The sequence below is a fragment of the Zophobas morio genome, unplaced genomic scaffold (assembly GCF_036711695.1).
Source record: "Zophobas morio isolate AGI-343-1 ecotype UQ-CSIRO unplaced genomic scaffold, CSIRO_AGI_Zmor_V1 ptg000038l, whole genome shotgun sequence".
Lineage (NCBI taxonomy): Eukaryota > Metazoa > Arthropoda > Insecta > Coleoptera > Tenebrionidae > Zophobas > Zophobas morio.
Window position 1 is genome coordinate 3,918,219 of NW_026972143.1, and position 27,256 is coordinate 3,945,474.

The following is a 27,256-nucleotide window of genomic DNA, read 5'->3' on the forward strand; positions in this document are numbered from 1 at the left end:
TACAGACATCTGGACATGGAGGAACAAAATTCTTTAAGTTATGTCTGTGGATACTTACTGAAGAAATGCTTGATGAAATATACCTGTGAAACATGTAGTTATTTTGCCGTTGCACGTAATGTCATCATATATGATAAACTTCTCTGTCACTTCAACGTCTTTGATGATGATCCACCATTTTGGCAATCCTAAAGCTGGCCATTCACACTCCAACGTCCCATTGGATGCAACTGTTGTACAATTCTGTTAAAAAACAGCAGTACACACACACGTTACGACCTTGCAGTTAAAAATTTGCGATCGTGATGACAACATGTCCGACAAAATGACGAAAATATACTTTTATAGCTGCTCTCACGATTTGAATAACATACACTGTCGAGTCATGTCCACACATCATCAAATTTCCATCCAATACAACACGATTGTACTGCTGCAGACAGACTTGTTCACCGACCGTCCACATCCAACCGATTTGCATACACAGACGTTCAAAAACACTTCAATTTGGTCATATCAAACACAATTGTTCTGCGGCGTTGAAACGTGAGTGGCGCGCTTAAGATGCTACATGAAGCATTCACCTTTTATGTTGCAGCCCTAGAAAAACGATTTGTTTCACTATTTTCTACCAACTCAATTTTACCTTCATGTGGCCGATATATAAAAGCTGCCCTCGTAACTGTGTCCATACCAGCATACCGCACCCCTGTGCCCTGTGTACAGTTTCCACAATATTATTTATTTTATTTATTTGTTCGAACGCGCATTTTCTATTCAGTAAAAATAATAAATCACCGTTACAATATTAAATACAAAACATCTAAAATGTCAAATTTGACGCACAATGTTGACATGGTGGTAAATTTTATTTAGTAACAAGGTTTGCCACTACAGTTTCTAGCCAAAATTCAAGGTCATGTCCTTACCCAACGGTCGATTATTGTTGTTCTAGTCCGTTACGTGTATTTCTTATGGGCCTTTCAAAAGCTGTCCTTACTGAATGATATGCTGTGCCTCAACCGTCATTTTCCTGTGTTCAAGGGCAAAATGAAATCGACTGTTTGGATTCTTGAATTGAAGACTATCTTCGTTTGTTAGTGGTGGGACAGTGTCTTGTCTGTGTAGTCTGTGCTGGAGTCCTCAACCGCCAAAGGCAAGCGCCAAATTTAAATCGTCGATGCCAATAAAATCCTTGTTTCACTATAATCGTAACAGTAAGCAGTTTGTAATATTCTGGTAACTCTAGTGTCAATTTGTCGAAAATAAAACGCGTGGTTAAAAATATTATGACATTTTTCTAGTTACTTTTATTCCTAGTTAGAAACAAACAATGCTACCAACATAAATTGAGGAGTCCTCAACCGTCATTTGATTTAAACTATGACGCTCTGTTAAAACTAACTTGCATGCGGTACGTTAGTATGTTTCGACAACGTTGCAAGCAAAGTTGATAAAACAAATTTTCTTGGCCTTTGAATTTATAATTTAGTGTCTAGCATACTTGTTTTAGTTATTAATAAAGAATAGTGCTATTTTCACGTGTAGTGGCCAATCAGTTATCAACAATATGGAAAGAAAAAAAGCAATCTACTGTAGTGCATTCTACTGCAGAAATACTTCAAGCAACTGTCAGTACAGCTTTTTTAGATTTCCAAAAGAACCTGAGAGGTAAGTAAGCAGTGGATACATAAATTATACAATACACATATAAGTATCTTAGATCATATAATAAATAGATACCAATACTCAAACTGAAAGCTGTGACTAGACATGAAGCTATCTGTTGTCGTTTTCTACGTCCAGGGGAGTAGTATAATGCTATCCTTGTGTGATCACCACATCTTCATCTTTGTTATATGCATTTCACCTGTATATGTCTATTTCACTTCCATCCTTGTACCGCACCAGCGCAACAAATCGCTTTTAACAGATGTTTCTTCTAACCTCTCTTTCGAGTTGTTGTACAAAAAACAATTTTAGAATTTAGAACCAAGATCCTATTTTAAGTGACGTAATCACAAAGGATCACAATTTCTGCCCAATAATTTACTATTCCTTTCGTTATCTACTGTGAATTATTTATAAAATCAAGCTGTCAACATCTTTCGTACGAAGTTAGTTCAGACATCCTAAAATTTAGGCGCGCAAAATTCAAATAGTGATCAGGCAAGGATAGCTTCATTGTAATTCCTCCATGCACGAGAGAGATGTGTGACAGGAGGATGTCGTCACAGGCTCGCCTAGGGAAAGAACACGGCATGGTGGTATCTATTTATTATATGATCTAAGATAAGTATATGAAATTATTATTACCAACAACATTTTAATGTAATAAAGAACTGTATTTTGACAACCAATATAAAATTTTAAAATATACATTTTAATAATACGCACTACAAAAAGTATTTATTTACCTGATATTTTTTGAGTAGTTACTAAAGTGCATTACACAGGTCTTAATTTTACACATCACACTGTAAGTTTTATACTTTCCAGATTTAAAATGTGGGCTCTACTGTGTACTAGGGGAGATATAATCAACAAACCTAGCAAGAGTTATACAAATTACAGAATTTGTGCCGCTCATTTCGAAGAGAAAATGTTTTCAAATCCGCAAAAAAATAGACTACAATTTGACGCCAAACCTACAAAATTCTCTACAGGTAAATAGTACTAAGTAGATAAAGTATCACTATAATACCATTTTTTTCTATTACAAAAATTGAAAACAGATACAAAAATTTAAAATATGATTTTTATATTTAACGACAATAAAAATTGTTATATTTCCATCCAAAAGTAACAGTAATTGTTACAATCCCACGCCAATACAATTCAAAAGAGCTTTCAAAAAACTATTTGCAATGAAATATATGCAGCATAGCTCTGCAGCAAATTGTGAAGATGATTTAGCCACTATGTTAACAAAAATTGAAGACATGCCAAGCATGTCCCAAATCGATACTGTTGACACATTCCAACAATCTGAATCAAGGTCATTTCTACCTCAACCGTCATTTTCCTGTGTTCAAGGGCAAAATAATTGAAATCGACTATTTGGACTCTTGAATTAAAGACTATATTCGTTTGTTAGTGGTGAGACACTGTCTTATCTGTGTAGTATGTGGTAAGACACCAAAAATCCCCGTGATTTTAAATTCTCTCAAACACATCAAATTCTGTCAAATACAAGTCATAAGGGGTCCTCGAGATTCTTTCAAATTTTTTCAAGTGGCACCCAAGATTCTTTCAAAAATAAGCCACCAGGTATCCGAGTAGACACGCTTTCAAATTTTGTCAAAAATAAAATGCCCTCGAGATTCTTTCAAATTCTGTCAAAAACAAAATTCCATCTCCAAGATTCTTTCAAATTCTCTCAAAATTTAGACACCACAGGTCTTCGAGATCCTTCCAAATTTTTCACAAACATAACACCAGGGGTGTTGAAGATTTCTTCAAATTCTGTCAAAAATAAGACACAAAGAGTCCTCAAAATTCTTTTAAATTCTTTGAAAGACAAGACCCCAGCGGTACCCGAGATTCTATCAAATTTTTTGAAAATGAAAAGAGTGACACCAAAGATCCCCAAGATTCTTTCAAATTCTATCAAAAATATAATTCCTGGCGTCTTCGAGATTCTTTCAAATTTATGCAACAACAAAACATTAGAGGTAGGTTCCCGAGGTTCGTTCAAATTCTCTCAAAATTTAGACACCAGTGATCTTCGAGATCCTTTCAAAAACAAAACACCAGGGGTCCTCGAGAGTCTTTCAAACTATGTGAAAAATAACGTACAAAGAATCCTCAAAATTCTTTGTAATTTTTTTCAAAAACAAAACTCGAGCGGTACTCTCTGAGATACATTCAAATCCTTTGAAAAATAAGACACAAGATATCCTCGAAGTTCTTTCAAATCAAATTTTTCACAAATAACACCCCAGAGGTGTTCGAGATACTTTCAAATTCTTTGAAAAATGACACACAAGGATTCTTTAAACAATAATTCGTCGAGATCCCTTCAAATTCTGTCAAAGAAAAGATATCAGAAGCCCCAAGATTCTTTCAAATTAAAAAAACAACGAGATTCCCAGGGTCTCAAATTATTTCAAATTCTCTCAAAAGTAACAGGTCCTTGAGAGTCTTTTATATTTTTTCAAAAAACAAGACTCCAGCGGTGCACGAGATTCTTTCAAATTCTTTAAATAATAACACACTAGAAGTCCTCAACTTCCTTTTGAATTATGTCAATGGTAAGACGCTAGAAACTCCCGAGATTCTTTCAAATTCTATTAAAAACATTATTTCTGACGTCTCCGCAATTCTCACAAATTCTTTCAAAAGCAAGACACTAGAGGGAGCTGAGATTCTTTCAAATTCTTTCAAAATAAAACAAAAAGTCCTTGAGATTCTTTCAAATCAAATTCTATAAAAATATCATCCCAGGGGTGCTCGAGATACTTTCAAATACTTTCAAAAACAACACACAAGGATCTGTCGAGATTTTTTCAAAAACACAAGGCCAGGAGTTCTCGAAATCCTTTCTAATTCTATCAAAGATGATACACCAGAGGCCCCCGCGATTCTTCCAAATGTCCTAAACGCCCAAAGCCTCCGAAACTCCTCCAAATTCTTTCCAAAAAAAACACACCAATTGTATCCGAAATTCTTTCCAATTCTTTCAAAAATAAGGTACAAGAAATTGTCGGAATTTTTTCAAATCAAGTTCTTTCAAAAACACACCAGGAATGCTAAAGATACTCTTAAATTCTTTAAAAAATAAGACAAAAGGAGCCTCCGAGTTTCTTCAAAATTCTTTCAAATACAAGACAGAGTGCCCAAGATTCTATCAAAAATAAAGCACAAGTTCTCGCGATTCTTTTCATTTTTCTTTTTTTCAAAAACAAGACTCAGGTGGTATCTGAAATTTTTTCAGATTCTTTCAAAAATAACATACAAGAACTTCTCAAGATTTTTACAAATCAAGTTCTTTCAAAAACACAACACCAGGGATTCTACAGATGTTTTCAAATTTATTCAAAAATAAGGCACAAAGACCCCTTCAGATTCTTCAAAATTCTTTCAAATATAAGACACAAAGAGTGCCCGAGATTCTTTCAAATTCTTTCAAAAATAAGACACCAAGAGTCCTCGTGATTCTTTCAAACTGTATTAAAAATAAGACGTCTGAAGCTTCCGAGATTCTTTCAAACTCTACCAGAAACATGATTCCTGACATTTCCGAGATTCTTTCAGATTCTTTCAAAAACAGGATACTAAAGGTACCCGCGATTCTTTCCCATTCTTGGAAAAATAAGGCAAAAGAGGCATTCGAGATTCTTTTAAATTATTTCAAAATTAAGATCCCAGAGGTCCTCGAGATTCTTTCAAATTGTATAAAAAATAAGACATAAATGCTCTCTGAAATTGTTTCAAATTCTGGCAAAAATAAAGCACAAGTTCTCGGGATTCTTTTCAATTTTTTTCAAAAACAAGACTCCGATGGTATCTGAAATTCTTTCAGATTCTTTCAAAAATAACATACAAGAACTTCTCAAGATTTTTACAAATCAAGTTCTTTCAAAAACACAACACCAGGGATTCTACAGATGCTTTCAAATTTATTCAAAAACAAGGTACAAAGGGCCCTTCAGATTCTTCCAAATTCTTTCAAATATAAGACACAAAGAGTGCCCGAGATTCTTTCAAATTCTTTCAAAAATAAGACACCATGAGTCCTCGTGATTCTTTCAAACTGTATCAAAAATAAGACGTCTGAAGCTTCCGAGATTCTTTCAAACTCTACCAGAAACATGATTCCTGACATTTCCGAGATTCTTTCAGATTCTTTCAAAAACAGGACACTAGAGGTACCCGCGATTCTTTCCCATTCTTGTAAAAATAAGGCAAAAGAGGCATTCGAGATTCTTTCAAATTATTTCAAACTTAAAACTCTAGATGTCCTCGAGTCTTTTCAAATTTTTCAAAAACAAGACACCAGGGATTCTCGTGTCTTTCAGATTCTGTAAAAATTAAAACACAAGAGGCTCTAGAGATTCTTTCAAATTATTTTAATTAAGAGTATGACACCAGAGATGCCCGAGATTCCAAAATCTGTAAAAATCAAGACACCAAGAGGCCCCAAGATTCTTTCAAATTCTTTCAAAAATTAAACATCACAGGCCCGAAAGATTCAAAATTCCAAAATATTTATATCGAGTATTTCAATAACTACTAACACGGCCCCTTCAGAACACAACACATTTTTAATGATTTCAGCCTGGTTTTCAAGATAACTTTTGAAAAGTTAAAATTTTTAAAGAATTTGAAAGGTTTTTCCAAACGTACCCTTTTCAAAAAAGTCACCATTTCAAGGAAAATACACCGTTTTTTCAAACAAGAATACGGTTTGGTCCAAACAAATTTCCCTTTTAAAAACATTTAAAATTAGGAATTTTACCTTGATTTCAAAGATTTTACACTGTTTAGAATTTTGTACTAATAAGGCCCCTTGAGAACACAGCTACTTTTTAAGGAAAACACCCCGATTTTCAAGGGTTAACAGAAAAGCAGAAAAATCGTGAAGACTCCCGTTTTTAAGATATATTTTAAAATTAACATTTTTTAAAGAATTTGCTCGGTTTTTCTATTGGGGGCTATTTCAGCGCACATATGAATACTGTTTCGTCCAATCGTCAGAATGTTATTACAGCATGTAAAAATAAATAAAATAAGATAATAATGATACATTAAGATGTAATTAGTTAAGATCCCATTAGAAGAGTAAAAACATCTCCATGTTTATAAATTCCTTCAATCGATAAAGTTTTCCAATCATGTGCATAAATACCATATGGACCATTTGTTTCAGGTCTAAGATAAGGACTAGGAAAAGGTTTTACTTCTGTAGCTTTTTCCTCTTCTTCCTTATATATTCTCATATATCCTTTACGGATAAAGTAAAATAGATCGAGATATCTAATAGGATCTTTGAAACAATTTTTAAATTTAAAAATAACTCCTTCTTTCATTGGATAATTAAATTTAATTTCTATTTCATCATTGTGACTAACTTTTTGATTAAATATTTTTTCATATCTCTTTAAATTATAAAGTGTACCTAAAGTAATAAAACCTGAAAATATTTGTTGTTTGCCTTCGCTCGAAATAAGTTGGTCTAGATCTTTTTGTAATTCTTGTATAAAATGTTGTGATAATTTTTGATAGCATAATATAATGAATAAATTTAGTTTGTGTTTGTTTTCTCTGATAAAATCTTCAGATAATTTTTGATATTGTGATATTGCACTCCAATCAACTTTATTGGCAAAATCTTTTATAAAATCTTCAGATAATTTTTGATATTGTGATATTGCACTCCAATCGAGTACATGGTGAAACTCTCTAATAAATTCTTCAGATAATTTTTGACGGAATGATACACATTCCCAATCAACTTTTAATCTAAATTCTCTAATCAAATCTTCAGATAATTCTTTATTAGCAGAAACATAAAACCAATCATCGATTTCATGACCGTTGTTTCTCATATCATCTTCCGTCATTAAGTCAAGTTTTCCCAATTTTTTTTCTTTATTAAAATCACATAAATTACCGAATATACCTTCGACATCGGCTTCACTTGAATAACTTGAGTCAGAGTCAGTCATTTATTTAAAAAAAAATCATATGAAAATGATCACAAACGATTAATTAGTTTTATTATTTGATCGATAAGTCCACATTTAAATCCGAAAACTGTCAAGTCAAATTTATCAGATTTAACTAATGTATTCGAAATATCATCAAATTCATAATACATTTTATCTTTAAAGAAATATAAATTTCTATATCTGAATGATCCGCTTATATTTGGAGGTATTCCAGCAAATAATTCTGAAATAAGGCCATTTTTTTTTTATCTAAACAGACACTCATCAAACTCAATGTACAAGACTTTATCATAAAATATATATGTTTTTCCAGAATAAGTTCTAAATATTGCATCAATTCTTTTTCCTTTTGGTATTCCTAAATTTTCAATAGATCGAGCATTATATCCACTTTTAAAACATTAAAACTTGGAAAATCAATTAAATAATATAAATTTTCAACAACTATTAAAACATCACCTGAAGGTCTTTGATAAATATGTAAAATTTCTTTAAAATCATCTGGCAAAAAATATAAATAATCTTTAATTAATTTCGGTTCTTTATCATAAGTCATGTCTTTTAAATTGACTAACCAAACATATTTCTTATAAAAAATATACATATGATGATTTGCAATTAAGAATGTATCAATTTCTTTATTAAAATCACATAAATTATCGAATATACCTTCGACATCGGCTTCACCTCTAGGTGATTGTTTCGGAAATAATTGTTTTCTATGAACGACAAGTACCATTTATTCTACAAGAAAGACCAGCAAGGCGTCCCCAAAGGGGACTACTGAATGTCTAGAACAAAATTTAAGCACTCTCCATTAAAATTTATCAATCGATTTAACTGATTTGTAACAGAAATGCGAATATGAAATATATAATCCGTACGATTAATTGGTAAATATTTTGGATGCGTTGGCTCAATATTAATTAAAGATCTAGGTGAAATATTTGGAGTAAAAGCGTATAAGTATAACATCACTTTTAAGATTGTTTTGATAACTAGATGAAATTAAGGAACAGTGAATCAAAATTTGATCAATATCTTTGGTGATATTACCAATTTTTGTTGCATAGTTTATTCCTTGTTTGTATATTTTTTTATCAAATCCTAAAAGCTCATGTATCTTTCCGTGGGAAAAGTCAATTTCATAATCTATGTCGCGTATAATTAGCATAAAACGATTAGTTGCATAATTTACATCAAAATAAAAAGGGGGTGTTTCAAACGTTCCAAAATATTCTTGGATATAATTATTTAATTCATTTTCATCGTACAGACCGTTTGGTAATTTTAATATTTTCCACTCAGATTCATTTCTAACATCTTCTTTCTTGATTTCGTTATTTTTGGCAGACATACGGGGCACTAGTCCCTTTAGGGACGACCTGTATTTTATTTCATTATTTTTATACTCTTCAGTAATGTTATCCCAACTATACCAGAGACTTGCTGTTTTTAAAGCAATTTCGCCTTTTAATCCGGATAAATTAATAGGATTTTCAGAATAACTTATTTCCAAATCATTTTCTTTAGATCTGATGTGTATAAGGCTCATTTATTAATTTAAAAAATAACTTGAAAACATTCTTTTGTGATCTGACTTTTTTATAAGTTTCATTTTAAGCAATTTATCAAGTATTTCTACGCATTATATACTTCAATTGAATCATTTCCAGCATTTTTTGACGCAATTAATAGACCAAGACGTTCTACCATTTCATTCGGATCTGAAAAAATACTGCTTCCTGTTTGCTGTCTTTCATAGAAAGGAATTTTTCGAAGATCTTCTAAAGCACGTTTATATTTTTTCAACTGTGAATACACATATTGTAAATTATCAATTTTTTCCTGTTCTTGTGATTTCTTTGCGTTTGTAATGTATGCATTTAATGATTTTAATTTAGTTGATATTTCGGGTATCGTTGTATCAATTTTTGCATTTCGATTTCTAATGTCTAACGATAATAAATGTGAAGGCTTTTCAAATTTAAATTGTTTTTCAATAATATCAAAATTTAAGTCTTTATTCGGATCTAAACTCAGAATCTTTGATTCTTCGTGAGGCTTCGCTGAACTTATTGAGGAAGTGGGTGAATTCGCTTCGCTCATGAGGGCTTCGCCTGCATTCGGTAATGATAATATATGATCCGATTCGCCTGCGGAGCCCCTTTCTGCATTCTTTGAAACATTTTTTGAATCCGCTTCGCTCATAAGAATTTGTTGCGTAAATTCGGGTGAAGCCCTCATGAGCGAAGCGAATTCAGTAATATTATCAAGTTTGTCACTTATAGGCTTCTGTAGTTTTTTAATTTCTTCCTTTGTTAAATGTTCTTTAAATTGCTTTAAATGGATCCTGTTTTTTATTATTTTACGATTTTTTAAAATAGCGTCAATTATTTCAGCATGCGAAGCGTCCATTTTATGGACTAGTGCTTCGCGCGCACTAGTCCGCTTTGGGGACGCTTTGCCAGGCTTTGTAGACGTTTTACTATCAGTGCTAGTCATTTATACATATATAGTGAAAAAAAATATTCCCGATGTTGTTTTTTATGCTCCCAAAAAAGTGCAAAACATTCCCCGTTTTCATTTCGACTACAATCCGATCTATTCTTACAGCATCTCCTCTTTCACGACAGCTTATACCGTTTATAGGTATGTGTCTATCGAGGAGAATCATCGGCACGACCATGAATCCATTAACAGGTCATTCTTGTTCGATATTACTGTAAGTCATGAATAGATGGAAGAGTCCCAAAACCAAGAAATGTTTTGAGAATATTTGGCAGCACTCAGTTGCCCGTCAATCTTCGTGGGTCTTCAATCTCTATGGCCACTCGAGATCTCGCCAGTTCAGATTTAAGAACAACTGCATTCTCAATAAAAAAAAGGCGTCGATGGGGATCGAACCAAAACCTTGTAATTCTCTGTCTAACCCTTTACTAACTGAGCTATTTGGATCTCGTGCATTCTAATATCTAATCAGCTATATAATCTTATCAAATTACACAATATTATAAAATAAAAAAATTCGCACTGGTGCGCGACGCTTTAACTTTAGCGCTAACGCGGTTTAGCGATGAGCGTCCACAAAGCGGACTAGTTATTTGTCTTAAATAAATAAATGGATTCTTTACCTATTCATTTTATTAAAGCAGATGAAAAAGAATATTATAACATTAATGAATTAGCGCCAAAATGGCCTTTTATATTAATAATTATAGGACGAAGTGGTTCTGGTAAAACAAATACTGTTGTCAATCTTTTAAAATATTTATTTTTTGATACTTTTTACTTGTATGCAAAAGATTTAGAAGAACCGTATTATCAACTATTACAAAATGTATTTGATGATGAAAAAATTCGTGGACAATCGTACTTTTCATCAGATATAGAAGACATTGTCGATGTAGACGAACTAGATAGAGATAAACAAAATTTGATTGTTGTTGATGATTTCGTAACGGAAAAAGATCAAAAGAAACTGATAGATTTAGCTATACGCGGAAGAAAAATGAATGTTTCAATGATTTATATAACGCAGGATTGGTATAGAGTACCAAAATCAATTCGTTTACAATGTAATTATATTTCAATATTTCCATCCTGTGATGGAAATGATATAAGTTTAATATTTAGAGAAAAGGGATTGGATAAGAAACTTAGGGAATATTATGAAAATAACATCAAAAGTTTTGATTGCTTAACTGTTGATTTTAAAACTCCTGAAATGAAATATAGGAAGAATTTTACGCCCATAAATGACTGGTAAAACCAATCTAGAGTCGAAGACTGGCAGTGCCAGCCCAGAGGCCAAGCCGAAGACGATGACATCTGAATACGCTCCGATCATGAGGGCTTCGCCTGAATACGTTCTTAGAAAAAATAGAAAAAAAGGAGGTAAATCAACAAGAGGGCCACCTGGTATAGGATTTAATTTAACAGAAAATGGTGATTATGATATTGCAGGACACAAATTAGTTAATGTAAAGCAACCAGAAAATCCTGGCGATGCTGTTAATTTACAATATTTAACGTCAGCGTCCACAAAGTGGAATAGTGCGTGCGAAGCACTAGTCCATGAAATGGACGCTTTGCATACTGCTGTGGATAAAGTCAACGATGATATGATTAAAAAAGATGATTCTCAAAGTATTCTAAAAATTGTTAAACCTGAACTCAGTAATATGATTAAAAAAGATGATGCGGAAAGCGTTTTAAAAATTGTTAAACCAGAGATGGATAATATGATAAAAAAAGATGATTCAGAAAGCGTTTTAAAAATTGTTAAACCTGTCGTGCCCAAATAGTTTTGACCGCGGCCGAGCTTTTGGACACTAACAAAATTATTTATTTGGGTGTAGGCCCATTTCCTTGGAAATGGAAGAGCTAAACTGCATGTGGGGGAAGAAGTAATAATTAAACATTTATAACATTTTTATACGTATATTAAAAGAAAGCATTATAAGCATGTCAAAAGAATAATCGAGTAAATGTGTAAATAATTACCAGAAAATAATACATAAAATAAATTCACACACATAACACGAAAAAACAAAACAACATGTAAAACTATCTTCTAAAGCGCTACGCAATTATTTTCCACTAATAAAACTCTTAAATTCTATGAACATAACCCACACTTTTAATTAATAAACTTAATCCTAGAAAAATCAGCATGCAAAAACACTAAAAATTAATTCGGTAAATCCTTAATTAAATGCGATACCTTCTAAACAACATTAATATTACGAGCATGATAAATAACCAAAAAAAAAACAATAAACTACTAACTACTAAATGGAATCATTACTTAATTATTTGAATAAATTACGATTGGGCATTTATATATATATATATATATATATATATAGACATGTAATCGTCCATTACGAAGCCCACAATGCTATATTCCACAGCTTATACTAAACCCGACACCGACTTACGAAGCCCGAAACCGGGCTTCGTAAAAATCATGTGTATTAAAATTTATTTCTTGCGGTTGGGTTGGTATTGATAAAATATAATATGCTGGAAAGATCCTAGTTGAAGTGGGCTTCGTAAAAATCACGCGTATATCGTCGTAGTTTTTACCGTTAAGTTGGTATTAACAAAAATGTAGAATTAATGCGGGCTCAGTAATGATGCCTTGTATCTGCAAATACACGGGGTATAGTTCACACCATCTTTCTGTAGGGGGCGTCCCAGTTTTATTCTGTATATAAAATATACAGAGTGCAGGGACATGGCGGATTATAAGAACCAACTATTTGCTGCGAATTATGCAAAGCCCTAAATTTGTCAACACTGTTTATGTCTGATTGGGAGCGCTTAGGGAAGAATTACTTTAGTTGCGCTAGGTACCCAATATTGAACTTTGTACATATACCTAACTAAATACCTATGAAGTGAAGTTATTTACCTACATTGATTAAAAACAAAATTCCTATTGAATTAGTTATATTTTCTTTAATAAATAAATTATTTATGGTCTTTTCGGTACTGCACCATTTTTTTTAACTGCCAGTTCTTTGCCGAATTTTATCAGTTGTAAAACTGTGGCAATTCCTTTTTGTTAATTCTTTTAGAAACTTTAGCAGTACATTTTAAAACTACCAATTCTTTTAAGAACCTTTTTCACAAATACGTCAGTATTTTATACTACTGAAACAATTCTTTTATCAATAGGGCAGCTGTTTTTAAAACTGAAATATTTCTTTTCTTTGCTTCAAAACAACATTTTCAGAGTTGTGTACAAACATTTTTTTTTCTCAATTGCAGCAGCTGTTTTCAGCACAAGTTTATGTCCTTCACCACATTTTCCAAAACCAAAGTAAAAACAAATTTTACTATTTTAAAGTGGTTGTAAGTAATTAAACCATTTTTTTTTAGAATTTTAAAGTTAGTCTTTCCAAAACGTTAGCATTTACTTTGATAAATACAAAAAAAATCCATATCCATTTGTTTTTTATTGCAAAAAAGAGTTATGTCAATTTATTCTGTATTAGAATAGCTTTGTCAAATGCAGTATGTTTTTTTGTATTGTCTTTTCTTTGTAAAAAGACACTAGCTTTTTTAGAACTATGGGAGCTATAGGTACACATTATTTCATTTTTGGAATTAAAATGGTTGCTCTGGAGTTGTAAAAATAAACGCTTAAATGATTCAGACCAACTGATTGTAGTTTTTTATTTTACTGTTTCTCAATAAAAAAACATAGACCGAATAATAATTGCTGTTTTCTCTGAGTAACAAATAGTATATTATTTTATGAGGAGCTAAAACATTATTTTTTCTGGCGAGTTTGTAGGTTTGCCAGACGAACGTAGTGAGTTCAGAAATAACAGACGAGCAAAAAAAAATGTTTAGCTCCGAATAAAATATGCTATTTTTTGTCCAAACGAGCTCCAAATTTGCTTTAAGACCGAATTTGCCCCTGAAAATTACGTTTACGCTTGCGATTTGTTAGTTTGCTGTGGCCATTTGCTGTAACATCATTGTCAATATAAAAAAGATTCCAATTTTTCGCAATTTCTTACGTGTTTTTACGAATATTGGTAAGTATTTCTCTATAATTATAATCATTTTAGATATTACAGCATTATTTTTGTAGCAGGTAGAGGCTAGAAAATGGCAGAAGAAGTAAACAGACCTTTTGAAATTGTTCAGGCTGCAGCAAAAGCTGTAAACAATTTACTCCCAACAAAATCAAGTGCATTATATGAAGCCACATACAGCAAATTTATTAAATGGTGCAAGAAAAAAAACGCTGAAAATTATTCGGAAATTGTTTTATTGCCGTATTTTCGTGAACTCTCCACAAAAAGTGTAAGTTTATTTAAGTTAGTTTAGTTTAGTTATTTTGTATTATTCTTATATTTTTGTTTTTCTGTAATATCATGAGGGTTCTCGTAAATAAACTATTATTATTATTATTATAAAAATTAAATGTTCGTCGTTATGGTCTCAATACTCAATGATACGATCTTTGTTGAACATTAAAGAAGGAGTATACATCAGCAAGTACCTACTTAAAACTGCGTGCGTACCTGAAAAAACAGAGTGAAGGCTATGTTCCGAAAAAGTCGAAGGTGTTCACCAATTTGAAAAGTTCTTGAATGAAGCTTCGGATGACGAATATTTGGCAATAAAGTTTAGTTTTCAGTATTTCGAAATTTCGATATAAGTAAACTAGATAATATTCATGTTTAGGTAATTTTGATGATTGGAAAAGCGGCTGGTTGCCGTTGTGATGAAATGATAAAAATGGGAACCAGCGATGTCCAGGATCTAGGATCTCTACTTTTGATCAACATTCCTGATTCAAAAACGCATAAGAAACGATCGTTTACAGTAATTGGAGAACCTTACACAAGCATCTGTAGAAAATATGTTTCGCTGAGACTAGAAAATATTCCGGAACGACGTTTTTTCTTAAAATATTGCAAAGGAAAATGTCATCGTGCTGTAATGGGTATTCATAGTACCCAAGAATGCTGCATCTTATCTGAGATTACCGCATTACAGAGTACACAGGACACTGTCTTCGGCGCACTTCAGCTACACTGCTTGTGGATAGTGGAGCCAATCTTACATGCTTAAAAAGACATGGAGGTTGGAAGCCCAGCAGTGTAGCTGACGGCTATATTGAAGACTCTTTAGCCAACAAGAAAGAAATAGCAACTAAAATTTGATCAACAAAGAGCATTGCAAGTACGTCTGCTATAAAAACCTTCCGAGGAACCTTCCCAGGGATTTTCAATGAATTGTGTCAATACTGTTTGACTATAAGTATAGCTGATGATGTATAGGACTCGGCTTTTTCTAGTGCTTGTAATTTTCAAAATGCAAATATTAGTAACTGTACTTTCAATTTACATTTCAATAAATAATAATTATAATTTGCCAGTTTTTTATTTTAACTCCAGTCATGAGCGGCATTAAAGTATTTTAAAGCCGCTGACCCGTTGCAAAAATCAAATTAGAAACAAAAATCATGAAAATAGGTTTTATTAAAGAACTTTTTGTCTAAACACATTGTACACAAAAGTTTTAATGCGCACCCAATCCTTGTTTAATATACGGATTACTTCAAACTGCATATTCAAAAGAAAATCACACCAAAAAAATATGAATGTGATGAACTGCTAGCTAAGCATGCTGATGTTTTTTTTATAACAATTGTCTTTTCAGTTTCTGTCCAACGAACGCGGCCACATGGTTTTATTTTCTTCCCTCCTAAAATTAATACTCCGTAACAACTTATTATGGATCTTAACTGAACAATTAGGCACCTTTTTTAACTGCAGCTTCCATGCTTGAAGGACCTGGTTCAGCATTAAGTTGAGAAGTGCTCTCCGTGCATTCTGCATTTTCCGGCCCAAACTGTGAAATTTCTTCACTTTCAACATTTTCAAAACTAGCTGTATTACGAAAAGAGTCTTCGTCATCAGAATTTAAATACATATCCTTGTCTATTTTTATTTCATCGAGGCTTTTTCCTATAAATTGTCTTCCTCTGCCTTTTTCTAACAACATTAATACTTTGGCCACCTTTGCAGTTTGAAAAATATCTTGGGGTAACCTGTTAAAAAATTGTATTTAGAGTAACTTTTTTAAGCATAAGTTTAAAAAATTGGTCGAAAGTTGTTCCGATAGAGCATTTTCGAGTCGTTTTACACAATTTTGTGATGACGTCATCAACATTTTTACAAGGACACGTGTATGTATAAACTTGGACTGGTGTAGGGTAATACTATCACAAGTAAAAACTCATCATATTTCGCACATTTTAGGTAGAATTTTTTTGGGGAGAACAAATAGATATACTTGGATTAACAATTTACTATGCTTACAATAACTTCAAAATGTCTGCAAGATTTCAAAGCATTTGGTTTTGCAGTCCCTGAATTAATCAATAAAATAAATTGACTCAGTGTCATTAAATTTTTTGAAACATCCCGTATATGGAAATTTAAAAAGTATTAATGGAATAGTACATCACATGTACAGACTCATCATATTTTATACATTTTAGATAGGACTTATTCAGCTAAATTTTGGGGTGACGTCAGCAATTTTTTAGGGGGATGACCAAATAGATTTTGATAAAAAATTTACCATGCTTATCATAACTTTAATACATCTGCAAGATTTCAAAACATTCGGTTTTGCAGATTCCAAATTAAATTGCAAAATGTTGTTTCATAATTTTGATTTTTTTTCTAAAAAATTTAAATTTTTTATTTTCTCTCAAAAAAACACATTAACATGTGATGCAGATTGCTTTTATTATCCCAACTACTTAAATATTGCAAGATACTTACCAATTTCGTTTTGAGTAGCCAAACTAACCAAAAACTTAAAGTGGTCCATGCTAGCACCTCGTACGTGCACTTCGATCACAAGAATTAAAATGATCTCATCAGAAGGCTGAGAAACAATAGCAAAATGGCAACGCAGCATGGTTGCATTTCACATGTGAAATATCTGCATTTTATACAGCCGGGCTTCGCATTTCATGTTGTATATCAATGGCTTCGTTAAAACAGCAAAGTAAGGCTTTTGGTGTATGTAAATAATTTCTACCCCTCTCAAGTTGCCCCCACTAAACATTTTACAATAAAGCGATATATTCGACTTATAGATCGGTATTGCATGTAGAAAGCCCGGGCTTCGTATCATCCGTCATACATGTATATATATATATATTAATTAAATCATGAGAACAACTAAAATAACGGGTAAAATCATGCACTTAAATCTACGACAACTTATGAATATAAACATGTAAAAAGAGAGATAAATGAGTTTTTACATACATCGATTAGCTAAATATGTCGAGCACAACAATTGTTCACGAGAAAAATTGATGGTTACAGGACAGTTAGATACATGTAAAAATAAACAGTCATAATTTATACATGCAGTTAAACATTGGGACATTAGTATCATAAATGCGCTAAAATACAATGAGACGATTAAAATAAAATATAATGTGAGGTTTCCAAATACTATAGCAAAATAATCAGAGAACGGAGTCATATTTAAACGGCAAAAATTCAATATAAAATAATCGACAGCAAGAAAATTAGATTAAAAGGTTTCAATTCGGGAACTTCCCAAAAACGCACATAAAATATTCATGTCGCAAGCAAAGAATTAAATCGGCAAATTTAAAGAGATATTGGAATAATTATTATAAAAGCAAATGGTAAAAATCAGAAAAATCCTCTCCAAAAAACGCATATAAAATATTTATGTCGCAAGCAAAAGAGTTAAATCGGCAATTTACAGAAATTTGGAATAATTATCATAAAAGCGAACGGTAAATTATCGAAAAATCCTCCCCAATAATCAAGAACCGACGCAAGGCTAAACGTGCCACCTGCAAACGGGAACATATGGAAGCACTAAAGATTACTTTCGGTGCCGGCGCTAACTGTTCACACCCAACGAAACGGAGAAAACGCATAAATTAAACGCTACACATGTACGATTCGAACTAGAGAACACATGACGAAAAAAACGGAAAGCAAGATAAATTAAGAATGACTAAAAGGTAGACTTACACAGCTGTAGCATTGAGAATTTTTCTATCTTCCTCTCGGGCTCAGCAAATTCTTCTAAGTTCGGATTTCTTCAAAATTCAGCAAAATTAATAAAAAATCTCGACACCGGTTTGGACAGAGCCTTCGGCGGCAACTGGAAACTTCTACCTAAACCGTTTTCGGCGCTACTGCTTATATAGGGATTTTTACTCATTATTCTTGTCTCCCGTGACTTTAGTGGACTATATTTCTTCATGATTAGTGTATTACTCGGTACGGGATTTTAGGTTTTATTTCGTTGTTATATAGGGTTTAGCTTTTAATTATGGTTCCGCGGCTGACGTTTTTTATTGGTTAGTGTGTCGTATATTTTCGGGTTTTTTCAACTTGCGTCATGCTTTTCATGTCGTCATCGCTACATGTGGTTAGCTTGTTGTAGCTATTTTTAAAGAGGGCGGTTTTTTCTGAGGTTGTTTATGTGTCTGGGTTTCGTTTGCAGCTGTTTTAGTTTGGATACAATTTTATATGAAAGTAATTGCGATTGGCGATGTTTCTGGCGTATCATTTTGTACAAGTTATTTGCAATGTCTGGCAAGCGCAATGTTATTCGCAATTTGCGAATACGCGAATTTTGTTCCTACATTTGGGGATTGATAGTTGATTTTGTTTATCTATTTGAATGGTACTATATGCCGATTATAACATGCGTGTTAATTAATTAAGATTTGCAAATTTTCGCGTTATGTTTTGAGGGTTTGTTATTAGTCTTTTTAGTTACAATTTTCTCGTGAACGAATTTAGTGACGGCTCGTCACAAACCGGAACTCAGTAATATGATTACAAAAGATTCATTGAATCTAACCGCTACAAGAAGATATATTGATATTGGTAATAGAAGATTAGTTAAAACAGCTAATGCAATTGATAAGTATGATGTTGTCAATAAAGGGCAACTAGATGATACCTTAATCAATTATGGACATTATTCTTTTTTACAGTTTGTAGGAAAAATTATTTTTATTAAGGAAGTTCATGGACAAAAGGCTGTTAATGTGCTTGACTTTTCTTTTGATGGCGAACGATTTCTTAGATTACCAATGAATGTAGAAGTTATAAAATTCTATTCAACAGCTCTCTTGAAAGATTTGAATATCAGTAATAATAAAGGAACAATAGATGTCTCTAAACCATTTATTGTTAGAGAATCTGATCTTCTATCTTTTTTTATAAAAAAAGAAAAAGTAAACACGGATGAAAATCTCGGTGGTTATAACCATAATAAACCTTATCAATTAAGTACTCCAATTTTCTTTTATATGCTAGTCAAGTTTTCTGTATAACGTCTTTGACCTACGCACCATCGCTTCGCATGCTACGCACTAGTCCACTGTGTGGACGCTCATGAGGGCTTCACCTGAATTATTTACAAAATAAAACATATATAAATGGAAAACAATATAGTAATCAACTTAAATGAAAATGGTATCTCTACTGTCTGTTGTACAGTAAATGGTAAACAAATTGAACTTAATCTGACAGAAGATGAAGAAGTTGAAATTTTACGAAAAATTAGTATTATTTTATTAACAAAGTCTGATGAAATCAGTCCAAAGCCAAAGGCGAAGTCCTTATAAGGAAATGAATAATTAAGGATGTTTATTAATTCTTTTATTAATGTCTCCATTTAATTACAAAAAACAAATATAACTGGAGACATATTATCAATAATAATAAATACACTCCCCTAACTGGAAAAATTACAGATATTATCTAAATATGTTTTCTGTATAATAAATGAATACTTATTGTGTTAAATGTAAAAAAAAAACACAGCTAACAAAAATATAATTGTTAAAGAACATAAAAAGGGCAAAAATTATTTCTCATCACTATGTCCTGCATGTGGTAAAAAGAAAAGTACATATAAAAAGATCAAATAAATGGATTATTGTAAAATATGCAAAACGAAAACTAAATCCACTGGAGAACCAGAATTCGCGCGAAGCGCTCATGACCGAAGGGAATTTATTGTAAAATATAAACGCTGGAGAAGAATATCAACTTGCAGAAATTGTCAATCTGTAAAAAATAATTTTTCTAAATCACCTAAAGATATTTTAATTATTGAATTATTTAAACCTGCTAGGAAAAACTATGAAACACGGTATTTTCAACACAGAGGTATTGATGATACTTGGCAAATAGATATTTATGTTTTCTATAGACCAAAAGGAAAATCGGAAGATCCAAGCTATACTTTAAGAACAAAAAGCCTGAAATCAAAAACAAATGATTTTAATAAATTTAAAAAGATCAACAAGGGATTTATTTATATCCTAGTTGCTGAGGATACATTTTCTAAATTTGTATGGGTAGAACCTTTAAAAACTAAATCAGGGTTAGAAGTAGCTAATGCATTTTTAAAAATTATAAAACAAGCAATTAAAGACAAACACAATCCACCTAAAAATTTACATGCAGATAAAGGAAAAGAGTTTTATAATAAAGATATGAGAGTTGTTTTAAATAAATACAAAAAATAAGGCTTTCTTTGTTGAAAGATTCAACCGCACTTTAGGAAATAATTTCAAGCCAATATTATACGACAGTTTTGATTGGATTTCGCCACTTCCAAAAATTATAAAATCTTATAACAATTCTTATCATACTACTATTAAAATGAAACCAGAAGATGTAAATAAAGAAAATGAAAGGCACTTATTAGAAACCGTATATATGATTACATTAACAAATAAAAAACGAAAATTTGAAGTTGGCGATAGAGTTAGATTATCAAATATGGTTGACGTATATCGTAACAAATTAAAAACAAATTGGACAGAAGAAATATTTACAGTTGTAGAAAAACGTGTATATAATGTTTGGATTTATTTTGTTTCTGATCTTAATGATGAAAAAATTAAAGAGGGTATATACGAAGCAGAAATGCAACTAACATTATTATAAGAATTATTGAAATAATACAAATAAAAATAAATATAATTTTTTTCTTTTCTTTTGTTAATTCAACAATCTTTAAGTTTGCCTTGATTAATAAATTCGCTGTATTCATTTATTAACTAGAGAAAGAGTGTTTGCTAAACGTCTTTTTGCTCGTTCTTTATTGTTATACCTAATAACAGGATTTTTATTCAGTAATGAGTTTATTTTTTCTTCATCATAACTATTTACATCTTTTAATTCTTGTTCCAATACATTAATTTTGTTCTCTTTATGCTCGATTTCTTCGTCCATCTTTTCTATTGTTTCAACTGCAGCATTTCCTAATTCTTTTAAAATTCTGTTTTCCATATACAGTTGATTAGATGCTTTAACTTTATTGCCAACAGATAAATTATTAAACTCAATGCAGTCTTTTTTTATTCTATTTTGAATAATTTTTACCTGATTTTTGTCTGCAACATCAATTAGTGCCATTATTTATTAGATAGGGAATTTATAGTCTTATTAAAATTTTTATCAAATTCTTCTTCAGCCTCTTTTGTACTGCCAGCTTTCAGGGACGCTTTGTAATCTGATTGGGATGTGTTTGATTTGTGTTTAGATTTAATTTGTTTCTGTTTTTTGTTATATTGTTCTATATTGTTTGATTTTTTGTTATGTTTAATTAATGTTTCACCAGTGAGAAATTTTATTTGATTCCTAATTGTATTTTCACCAATTTTATTCTGTTTAGCAAACTCTTTTAAGGTAATATTTTTAGAAGTAGGGTCTCCTTTTTGTGCTAAAAAATTTAATGCTAATTGTCTTGATCGCATATTATTTAAATTCTTCACTGACGGAATACTAGACTCTGTTAATGTGTAATCTTTTTTAATTATTATGTTTATCTTTTGTTTAGCTGACTGTTCCCTTTTGGTATTATGAGTCATTTATTATGAAATAATATCTTTCTAATAAATGGATAAAAAAGTTTGTAAAAACTGCAATACTGAAAAAGATTTGGACAATTTTTATCCAAATAAAAAAAGCAAAGGTGGTTATTCAACTTTGTGTAACATATGTTGGAATAAACAATATAGAGGTAAAAAAATATTATGTAAGTGCGGTAAATTAGTAGGAAAGCAATACTATCCAAAACATATCTTACTAACATATTATAATCATTGATAAAGTTTAAGAGTTTTGAAAAAAATATTTTGCAAAAACTTTTTTCTTATAAATGGAAATGCAGAAAGATCAACTTCTTAAAATGAGTCTTGAGGAAATTGTAAAACATACTAAAGGGGATTTAAAAAAAGTGGGTGAAATAATTGAACAAATTAATAAAGATGTCGAACCAGAATCGTCTTCTATAGTTCATCTTCAACTCATAAATCGTCTTGGATGGATAAATAGTTTTTACCACTACCGTCAAATAATGAATCTGTACTAAATAAGCTAAGCTTAAAAAAATTAAAATCTATTGCAAAAAAACAGGGCTTAAAGAACTATTCAAAATATAACTCAAAGACTAAATCAGTTCTTATACGGCTAATTCTAAAAGAAGAGTCGGATGCTGGAGATTGGCATAGAAAATTAAGCAGGGTTAGTATTAAAAAATTAAAATCAATTGCTAGCAAACTAAACTTAAACATAAAGAGAAATAGTAAAAAAATAGATCTATTGAAACAAATTTCAGATAATGTAAACAATGATAATTTAAACACACTTCTTAATGAAATTGAATGGCCAAGTTTAGAAGAAATATTGAAGGAAATATTAGAGAAATCGACTCAAAATAAAACGTTGAAAGAACTAAGAAAACTTGCCAAAGAAAAGAATATCAAAGGTTACTCAAAAATGAAGAAAGCAGAATTATTACAAAAAATTGGTGAGGAACCTTTTGCAATCGAAGATGATTATTTTACAGAGTTTTCAAAAAAACCTAAAATTAAAATAATAGAAACAAAAGCTGAATACAGCAAAAAATGGAATACACATAAAGTTTACTATAAAATTATATTATTGAAAGATGAAGAAGAATCGTTAGAGTCCGATGTTTCTGACATAATTATGAAAAAAATTACTGTCATTAGAGAGGGTTTAAATGAAATGATTGAAATAGTAAAAGAGAAAACAAAATTCAAAGAAGGAGACTTATTAAATATAGTAGTTAACCACACCCATCTTTGGACACCTATTGCCACCGGATTATCAAGAACTTCTGAAATTGATAATTTATTAAACAAAATTCAAAGTATCTTAACTTCAAATCAAGATTTAGATATATACACTTGTACATTTAATGTAGAAGTAGTTAATATGCCTAGAGGTGCCACTAATGCGAAAAGATTGTTAAATATAGCAGAAGACTCAAGAACAAAGAAAAGTATAACACAAATAAAAAATATAGATAGATTATGTTGTCCAAGAGCCGTTATTGTTGGATTAACTTATCATACAAACATTATACTCGGTAAGGAATATAATGATAATGAATTAAAATATATAAGAATGGGAAGAAATTTACAAACAACTTTAGCTCAAGAGCTATGTAATCAGCTTGGAGAATATAATGAAGAGTATTTTACCTTACATGATATTGCAAGTATAGAAAAAGTATTAAATATTCAAATAAAAGTCGTAGCAGCGGAATGCTTTAATTCCATAATATATTCGGGGCCTGAAAAAGATATAAAAATATATTTATATAAAAATGGAAATCATTTTGATACAATTGGTAGTATGACAGCTTTCTATGGTCAATCTTATTATTGTAAAAAATGTGATAAACCATATCAAAACAAAGATAAACATAAATGCAAAACAAAGGATAAAATATGCATAATGTGTTTCAAATCTAATCACAAAGAAGACTCCGAATCTTTGATTCATCGTGAAGCTTTGCTGAACTGTGCTAAAAGAATATATTGCGAAAAATGCAATAGATACTGTTTTAATCAAGAATGTTTAGAAAATCATTCTGAAGTTTGTGAAAGATTTCATAAATGCTTAAAGTGTAATAAAATACTCAAAAGAGGTGATAAAATGGTTGACGAAGGTAAAAAAATGATTGAAGAAGGAAATAGATTAATTCGTGGACTCTATCCACTCATGAAGGCGAAGCCGATTTGTACAAAACCGAAAATGGTCCAAAAATGTAATAAATTTATTGAAAGAGGTAATAAAATGATAGAAGAGGGTAGTAAAGAACACAAATGTGACTGGGAAAAATGTAGAAATTGTTATAAAGAAGTTGAAATACGTAAACATAAATGTTACATGCAATGGAAGCGGCAAAAAGGTGGAATCTGTCAAACTAAAATAAAAGACTGGCAGGGCCAGCCCAGAGGCAAAGCCGAAGACGGTAGTAAAGAATACAAAGTAAAAGGTTGTAAAAATTGTGATAGAGAAGGTTGTACAGTAACTTTTCCTGATAAAACGAACAAAAGAGTAAAATATCACATTTATCAATGTAAAGAATGTAAAAATTGTGTTAAAATACCAAGAAAGACCGGCAGGGCCAGCCCAGAGTTCACCAAAGGGTGCGGAGCACAAGTCAAAGACGATTCACGAGGGGATTTAAAGATCCCGGAGTCGAAGACAAAGAACGAAAACGGTTATCAATGTCTTAATTGCGGATGTTCATTTAATACAACTAAATGCTCTTACACACAAAAATATTTATTCTTTGATTACGAAGCGATGCAAGAAACGGGCAAACACGTACCTAATTTAGTTATAGCTCACGATTTTTACGGTAATGTTGATTCTTTTAAGACTAACAAAGATTTCTGTAAATGGTTAGTTTCTAGAGATCATAAAGGATACACAGCTATTGCACATTATGGCAAAGGTTATGATTCTTACTTTATTCTAAAATATTGCGTTGAAAACGGTATTAAACCTTTCTGCATATATAATGGATCTAAAATAATGTTAATGGAAATAAAATCAATTAATTTAAGAATTATTGATAGTAGTAATTTTGTTCAAGGACCTTTAAAAAACTTCCCCAAAACATTCGGCCTAAACGAACTTAAAAAAGGTTATTTTCCACATTTTTTCAATACAACAGAAAATCAGAACTATATTGGAAAAATACCAAATACAAAATACTATGGTGTTAATTCTATGAAAATAAAAGATAGGCAAGAGTTTTTAGAATGGCATAAACAAAAAAGAAAAGAAAATTATTTATTTGATTTTAAAAATGAACTTTATGATTATTGTAATTCTGATGTGGATATATTAAGAAGAGGATGTCTTGAATTAAGAAAACAATTTCTAGAAATAGCTAACATAGATCCTTTTAGATACATTACAATTGCTGGTGTTTGTATGGCTATATATAGATCAAAATATATTAAGAAAGATACAATTGCAGTTGTTGATAATCTAAAAAAAGATCAATATTCTCAACAATCAATTTCTTGGTTGAATAGTTTTCATAATCCAAATATAAAACATGCATTAAACGATGGTGAAGTGAGAATATGTGGATCAAAAGTTGATGGCTTTGATGAAAAATCTAATACAGTCTATCAATATCACGGTTGTTTTTGGCATGGTTGTACAAAATGTTATAGTTCAAATTTTATTAATAATAAGAATAAAACAACTATGGAAGATCTTTATGAACAAACAATAGAAAGAAGCGAGCAAATGAAAAAAGCTGGCTATAATTTAATAGAAATGTGGGAATGCAATTGGATTAAATCTAAAGAATATAAAGAAGAAATGAAACAAATTAAAAGCAATTATAAAGAAATTGAAGAACTTAATCCTAGAAATGCGTTCTTCGGAGGAAGAACTAATGCTACAAAACTAAAAGTTAATGGAAAGAAAATGAAATATATAGATATTTGTAGTTTATATCCAACAGTACAATGTTATGATGATTATCCAGTTGGACATCCTACTAAAATATTCAAACCTCCTACATATAATTCAAAATGGTATGGTTTAATAAAATGTGCAATTTTACCACCAAGAGGTTTGTATCACCCTATTTTACCTGTTAAAAATAAAAGGAAATCTGGCGATGAAAAACTAACATTCCCATTATGTCAATTGTGTGCAAAATTAAATAATCAAAAAGATAAGTGTACTCATACGGAATCTCAAAGAATTATCAGAGGAACCTGGTGTACAAACGAAGTAAGAAAAGCAATTGAAAAAGGATACAAAATAATAACTATTGATGAAGTTTGGCATTTTGAACAAAAATCGAGTTATTTGTTTAAAGGATATGTAAAAGCATTTATGAAAATAAAGTTAGAGACAAGTGAATGGAGAAATGATTTTGAATCTGAAGAAGAATATAGAAAAACCGTAAAAGAAAATCTAGGTATTGAATTGGGTAAAATAGAAAATAATCCTGGAAAGAGAGCTGTTGCAAAAATCTGTTTAAATTCCTTATGGGGTAAATTTGGTCAAAGACAAAATATGGGGGCAACAGAGTATGTTACAGATATTAAGAGATTTTATGAGATCTTATTAGACGACAGACTTGATAATATACATATCAGTGAATTAAACGAAAATATGTTACAAATTGATTACAAGTATAAAGGTTGCTATGTAGAAAATGATTTCAATACCAATATATTCATAGCGGCTTTTACAACCGCAAATGCTAGACTAAGATTGTACGAAATGTTAGACATATTAGGAGAAAGTGTAATATATTATGATACAGATAGCATTGTATATATAGATAATGGTAAAAACACTGTTAAAACAGGTTGTCTATTGGGAGATTGGACCGATGAATTAGGTAAGGACGTATGGATTGCTGATTGGGTATCAACAGGTTCAAAAAGTTATTGTTATAAAACTAATACAGGTAAAGTTGTTTGCAAAATTAAAGGATTTACATTAAAATATGAAACGTCCGAAAAGATTAATTCCGATAGCATGAATAATATTTTAGAACACAAAGACAGTAAAATCAGTACACAATATAATCGAATTACCAGAGATACTAAAACTAAAGAACTTTTAAATAAAATAGAAACAAAGGAATTTGGTTTTGTTTATGACAAGAGAGATATTCTGGAAAATTTTGATACAATACCGTTTGGATATTAA

At 31.1% G+C, this 27,256-nt stretch overlaps 1 protein-coding gene and 1 long non-coding RNA gene across 2 annotated transcripts; one reads left to right on the forward strand and one right to left on the reverse strand.

Moving 5' to 3' along the window:
• Positions 1-777: 777 nt before the first annotated feature.
• LOC135140114 (uncharacterized) lies at positions 778-27,256 on the forward strand. The gene is made up of 4 exons (XM_064070528.1): positions 778-1,217; positions 1,531-1,671; positions 2,500-2,666; positions 26,910-27,256. The coding sequence occupies exons 2-4, from the start codon at positions 1,571-1,573 to the stop codon at positions 27,254-27,256; spliced, it is 615 nt and encodes a 204-aa protein (XP_063926598.1). The 5' UTR covers positions 778-1,217; positions 1,531-1,570.
• Positions 15,665-17,265, reverse strand: LOC135140183 (uncharacterized). The gene is made up of 3 exons (XR_010282242.1): positions 16,997-17,265; positions 15,965-16,254; positions 15,665-15,908 (listed from the first exon to the last, which is right to left on the reverse strand). It is a non-coding gene; the product is annotated as an uncharacterized LOC135140183 (long non-coding RNA).